At 56.5% G+C, this 6,505-nt stretch overlaps 1 protein-coding gene across 1 annotated transcript; it reads right to left on the bottom strand.

Annotated features, from left to right (window-relative positions):
• Positions 1–1,018: 1,018 nt before the first annotated feature.
• NXPH3 (neurexophilin 3) lies at positions 1,019–2,888 on the bottom strand (the record flags this gene model as incomplete). Its single annotated transcript, XM_079547077.1, has 2 exons — positions 1,019–1,750; positions 2,832–2,888. The coding sequence occupies 2 exons, from the start codon at positions 2,886–2,888 to the stop codon at positions 1,019–1,021; spliced, it is 789 nt and encodes a 262-aa protein (XP_079403203.1).
• Positions 2,889–6,505: the final 3,617 nt, after the last annotated feature.

Below are 6,505 nucleotides of genomic sequence, written 5' to 3'. Positions count from 1 at the left end.
ACAAGAGAGGTCCAGGTGATGGAGCAGAGCTGAATTTGGACAGGCACAGCCCAGTGGGAGCACAGCAATACCTGAACACCCGCCTGCCTCGGGCACAGACTGAACTTGCTGTCAGTAACAACACTTGACCTGCCTCGTTACCACCGTAAAAACTTTATTCTCTCTCCCAAGGACAGCATTGTGAGTTTTTTTCCTTCCAGGTCAGTTAAATGCTACAGTCAGAGCTCGACTCCACCACCCAACTACACTCTTCTGTACCCAGGAACCGGCAGCTCCGAGCCCAGCACACACAGACACGGGTGGGAGCCCCATGAAACACAGATGAGATGAAGGGGAAACGCATGAATCACACAGCGTCAGGGGAAACACATGAATCACACATTGTGTCAGCGAGATTCGACAGATCCGACCAGGATTCCTCTCTCTGCGGCTCCATCCTTCCCAGTCCCCCAAACCAGTGGGCTGCGGTGGGGTGGCACCCGGGGTGTCCCTCCCTGTCCCACCCCAACGTTCAGCCCAAGTGTGGGAAAACGCAGCCCTGTTCCTCCCAGCACCTGGTTGGGGGGAGATGAGGTGGCTGTGCATGGCTGTCCCCCAGCCATGGCGTGCACCAGGTGCCCTTGTCCCTGCCGCGCTCTCCGTGCTGTGCCCACCTGCTCCTGCAGCCCTCTGCACCTGGTCCCCCACCTTTTAGGCCCACGTGGCCTAGATCCAGGCAAAAACTCGTTATTGCACTGAGAAACGTGAGTCCTGATTCTGGCTTTATGTCCTATTTTCTGTATCCTACATTCAGACCCCGTACCAGTCTCTAAAGACCACGGATCCGGGCCAACTTTAGCAACGCCTTTACCCCCATAGCCCAAATTTCCTCTCCTCTCGACAATTGGAGCTTTCGGGGAAAACTGAAAATCCTCCTTCCTTCCTCACTTCCAGGGACCCACCCTGCTTAAAAACCATCCCCATCCCTCCCCCCGCCCCCCCCAGCACCCGCTTATCACCGGGACATCCTGAGCACGCATCACCCCGAGGGGAAGTAGGGCACGTCGCTGTGGTAGTTGTAGTCGGGGCAAACCTTCTGCACCAGCCGGTAGTCTATGCTGTAGAAGGTGATGTAGATGCAGATGACTTTGAAGGGCTTGGAGCAGACCCAGGAGACGTGGCTCTGGGTGTGCTCGTGGTAGCAGGTCTTGGATGGGTCGTACGTGCACAGCGTGGTTTTCTTGGCACGGTCCACTTTCTCGTATTCCACGCGGCAGTTGAAGATTTTGGATTCTTTGGCCTCGATGAAGATCTGCTGCTCCAGGTCGAACTCAACAGCCTTGGTGGGAGGGACGAGGCTGACCGAGATGTTTCCCTGCCCGGTGGAGTTGTGGCGGAAGAAGACATTGACGGTGCCGTTGCCGTGATCCACCACCTTGCCGGTGATCAAGAGGTTTAACTTCACCGTCTTGATGTTGGAATAGAAATCTCCCCAACCAAAAATTTTTTTCAGTTTGCCCGAGGCCGACTCCAAGTCCCTCTGTCCTCGGGGATGTGGAGCGTGATCCCGCTCCGAGAGGTTGTCCAGGATATCCCACAGCTCCCGCGAGCTGCTCACCAGCTCCAGGAGGGTCACGTTCTGCAGCAAGGTTGGGGTGAGCAGGGGTTTGGTGGGGAGCAGCTCTCCGGTCTCCTGCGCTTGGTCTCCCTCCTGGCTCTCAGGCTCACGCTGCTCAGCGCCTTTCCCTGGCCCTTCTTGGCCGCAGACCACCTGAACACAGTGATGGCAGAGCGTGAGGGCTTGGCGGTGGGTACCAGCCCCCTATCTTGTTCTCCAGTCATCCCACCATCTCCAGGTATGACCCAGCCATCCCCTTTCTTATCCTTGCTCTTCTTATTTCCCTTTTCTTTTGTCTTCCCATTCTGCCACCCTTCCATATCCCCTATTTCTTTTCTGGCAACAATTTTTTCCTTCTCTTGGTTGCTCAGGGAATAGGTGAGGGGAGCTGGGATAGATGCGTTTTCCCCAGTGGGAACTCCTTGGGCAGAGCCATTGCACCCAGGGTATCCCCAATGGGCAGAAGGTGCACATCAGTGTGCCCTCATGGCTTTTCCACCAGTTTTGAGGCTGACAGCACACTCACAGACCCCTCTTCTGACCTTCAAACCATGCCACAGTCTGATGGAGAGATGGAGCCAGGAGCAGCAGAAGTGAGCGAGAGCCCAATCCTGAGCTTCTCTGCAAACTCCTTTCCATTCCCTACCAGCCTGACGGTATCCGGTAGGGCATCACAGACCCCATACAGGTGCAGGTGGGGGCTGGGGGCTGCCCCGTAGCTGCAGGTAGGTGAGCACCCAGCAAGCAGGTGGGTGCGAGGCAGTTCATCCTTCCTGGCGGGATGCAGATGCTGCAGCCCCATCGCTCCGGGCGAGGGCTGGGGGGAAATGCACCGATGCTCGGGAGCGATCCCGGCGCCGGGTGCCGAGCTGCTCGATCCCAACGCCGGGGTGCGAAGGGCTCGGTGAGGAGCTGAGCGCGGCCTCGCGAAGGGCAGGAGGTGGCCCCCCAGCCCGGGGATGCTGCGCCAGGAGGAGGCTGCAGCTTTTAGAGGTGATCCGGAGGAATCTCCACTGTCACCCCTCACCTGTGAGCCCCCCCTCTTGCCTGCTGCCCAGCCTCTCCCTGCTGCAAAATAGCAGAAGTTTTCGGATGCTCGTTTCGGCAAGGGATGGGGTGGGGGGCGATAAAACGATGTGGGGACGCTCCCGGCTGCAAACCCCCCGTCCCCCGTCCCCTGAGCTGCCCGACCCCCGTCCTCTGCAGCCCTCTTCTCCCCTTCCCTGCCACTCACCAGCAGAGAAATGCTCCCCTGGATCAGGAAGCCGATGCAGCTCCGAGTGAGATGCATTTTCCAGCCGATGCCGCCTGCCTTCGCTGTTCCCTCAAATTTAGTGCGGCTTTGGGTGGGTTTCTGGTGGTTTTTTGGTGTTGGTTTTTTTTTTTTCTTTCTTTCTTTTTTTTTTTTTTTTTTTTTTTTTCCCTCCCTTCTTTTTAAGCGGGGGAGAACGTCAGCCAGGGGAAAGGGAGGGGGTGTCCCCCTTTAGAAGCCGCTTCCTCGATCCCCCCCTTCGCCCATAGGGAGCTCCGGGCGGCGGTACCGGACCGGGGGGGAGGCGGCTCCCGCCGCTGCTTCACCGCTGCCGCCGCTCGCCGCCTTCTCGGGGACCGCCGCAAACTCCGCTCCGTGCCTTCCTCCCCTCCCTTCCTTCCAGGTGCCGGGAGCCGAGCGGCACCTCCGAGCGTAACCCTTTGCTGCCTGGCACCGCGTCCCCAAAGGAGGCCCGGGGGGAGTCCCCAAGGGCAGTGTGCGGATAGGGTGCTGGGAAGTCCCCAAAGGGAAGGATAGGACACGGGGAGGTTGGTGTCCCCAAAGGGCAGCATGGAGATACGGCTGTGGGGGGTCCCCAAAGGGATGGATAGGGCACAGGAGGTGTCTCCAAATGGCAGCACAGAGATGGGGCACAGGGGGATCCCAAAAGGGATGGATAGGAGACAAGGGGGGGGTCCCCAAACGGCAGCATGGAGATGAAGGGGGTCCTCAAAATGCTAAATGAGGCACGGGGGGGGGGGGTCCTCAAATGGCAGCGTGGGGTTGAGGCAAAAGGGACTCCCCGAAGGGATGGATAGGGCACAGGGGTTCCCCAAAGGACAGCATGGAGATGGGGTTCTGGGGGGTCCCCAAAAGGCCAAATGGGGTACAGAGGGGGGCTTTTATCCTCAAAAGGCAGCATGGAGATTGGGCACTGCTGTGTCCCCAAAGGGCAGCATGAAGCTGGGGCACAAGGGTGTCCCCAAAGGGATGGATGGGGCACAGGGCAGCATGGAGATGGGGCACTGAGGGGTCTCCAGAAGGCCCAATGGTGTGCAGGGGAGCGGTCCTTACATGGCAGTGTGGGGCTGAGGCACAAGGGTGTCCCCAAAGGGACAGATAGGGAACAGGGGGTCCTCAAAGGGCCGGATGAGGCACAGGAGGGTCCCCAAGTGTTGGGTTGGGTGCTGTCAGGCAGCGGGGCCTCCATGGAGAGGGGCATCCCCATATAAAGGGAGCAAAGCAGTGTGCAAAATGCCCAGGGCTGCCTTAGATACTTCTTTATATTTGCACTAGAAAAGCAGGCAGTATCATAATGCTCCCCTCCACCTTGGGTCTCAGTTTATCTCCATTCCATTCCCTCCATCAGGAAAAAAGCAATAAAAAACTTCTTTTCCCAACAGTCACTCAAAGGAAGACTAGGAAAAAAGAAGCAAAATATAAAATAAAATAAAATAGAATCATCGATTTCCAGAGGTATGAGGGGGTGGCTGGAGGTGAGTCTGTGCAGGAGACTTCTGCCTGTGCAGAATGTGAAGGTTGTGAAGGAAGTTTTTCAGTGGAGTTGTGATTTTTGTTTCTGCATCCGCATGCATTAATTCTGAGTAGAGCTGTTCTCCCCTTCCTTATCCACGGCTGTGCTGAGCATTGCTCCTCAGGCTTTGGAAATTAAAAAAGGAACAAGAAAATGTAGATTCTGTTCCCCAAGCCAGGCGGTTCGGCTTGTGTGCTATCCCAGAAGTAAGGGATGGCAGGCTGCGTTGTGCTTAAAAAGGAAACAGAACTCATTGGTTGGCTTTGGTGCGACACAAAGACGGAGCCTTGCTGGTTTGGGTTTGTTTCACTGAAGGGAACAGTTGTCCTTCTCCCGTCTCTCAGCAGAAGCTGCAGTAAGAAGTCACTTGCCAGGGACAGGGCTTGAATGAAACCCAGCATTTCTCAAACCCCAGGCAACGATCGCATTCCTTCCCATCAGATTATCTCCTGTATCCTGCCCATGTTCCCCCTTCCCTCAACCTTCTTCTCCCCTCTTGCTCTTCTTGAGCCACTTTGGAAAGGCAGGTCTTGCAGTTCTGCTAAAGAGGAGCGAATTGTGGGGACAGGACCATGCTTGGATGGGGGGGATGCTGTCACTGGGAGCCCTGTGTGCTCTCCCATCTGCACAACGATGCTCTCCAGATTCTGGCTGTGATTGCAGCGCTGGGATCTGGACAGGCAGGCTTCCCTCATGGTTTTGGGGCCGGGAGGAGGAAGGAAGGTGAGTGACAAATTGCACAGCGCCCGCTGCCCTCTCCCTGCTCTGAAGGTACCTGCCTGCATTTCTGCCTTTCACCCCCGGACCATCTGGAAGCAGAATGGGATTACACCTCAGATGGATGCAGCTGAGTTCCATGGAGGCTGAACTGCTTCTTATTGCTGTTGAGCACAAGTCTCTCACTTCCCCCTCCTGCCCCCACGGAGCAGTGCCATTTGGGGGCACAGGAAGACATATCCTTAGTGCTAACAGAGGGACAGGAGCCCCATTCCCAGCTGGCCTGCCCCAAGGGGAGTCAATCCCTCCTGGCAGCCAGGGCTCCAAATATCCACCTATCCAGAAGCAGTGCTGGAAGAACCCCGGGGCCTCCTAAAAGCAGAAGGAACACAGCAGTGGAGGATATATGACAGCATAACGTTGTCCCGGCCCCAGTGGTGTGCTGGGTACATTTAATGGGCTGCACGTCTCTAACTACCCTGATTTCGATAAAAGATCTTCATAAAACTTCCGAATGCCTGTGCCAACACCTGCCTCTAAATCACTCCAAGAGCTGCAGCTCCTGCATTGTCTCCCTGGAGCTGTTGGCACCGTGAGGTTCGCCCCCCAGGTCCCCTTCCAACAGTGCTGGGTGCATCTCACCCGTTGGCTGCTGTGCTTTGGGGTGGGGGAGGTTTTTGGGATGGTGCTGTGCTTGGGCTGTGAGGCTGAGCGGAGGTGAACACGGAGGAAGAACAGGGGATAAAAGTGATTTAAAGCGACTTGCTGGATTTTCTGCTGTTTGGAGGGAGCTGAAGACTGGCGTGGCATAAAGCAGGGCTGATTTAGGAGCTGCTCTGCTTGGCTGGCGCTGCAATGGTTCCCAGTGGGGCTGCTCTGATTGTCCATGCATGGGTGGGCGCAGGGCAGGCGCTGCCCCCAGCACAGCTCAGAGATGTGGCCAACCAAAGTGGTTCCTGCACCCCCTGTGCAGAAATGGGACACTGTAGGCAGAACTAAAACCAGAGTGAGCCCACGGCCAGCATTTAGAGCCAGGTGTCCTTTCTAAACACTGGCAAATGGATTCATAGCACTGTACATCTGGAGCGGCTTAAGGTGGGAGGGGGGTCGTGGAAAGGCAGGGTGCTGCTTTCAGCTTGGCAAGAAAACTCCTTTCCTGCTCCTTTTGCCCCAAAAGGGATCCAGGATGGATGGCGTGGGTTTGGAAGGGGCGTCTCGATCCCTTCAGTTGAATTGTGGGAAGGGGATCAGGTTGGATATTAAGAAAAAATTGTTCTTAAAAAGAGTGGTGACGCTTTGGCGTGGAGGTGTGGGAGTCACCATCCCTGGAGGTGTTCAGGAAATGTGGGGATATGGACTGAGGGACACCCCAACAACGGGGTGGGTTGGGTTGGACGTGGGGATC

Source organism: Tetrao urogallus (genome assembly GCF_951394365.1).
Source record: "Tetrao urogallus genome assembly, chromosome: 26".
Lineage (NCBI taxonomy): Eukaryota > Metazoa > Chordata > Aves > Galliformes > Phasianidae > Tetrao > Tetrao urogallus.
The sequence above is the reverse complement of the archived record's forward strand: the minus strand, read 5'-3'. Positions and strand labels throughout refer to the sequence as shown.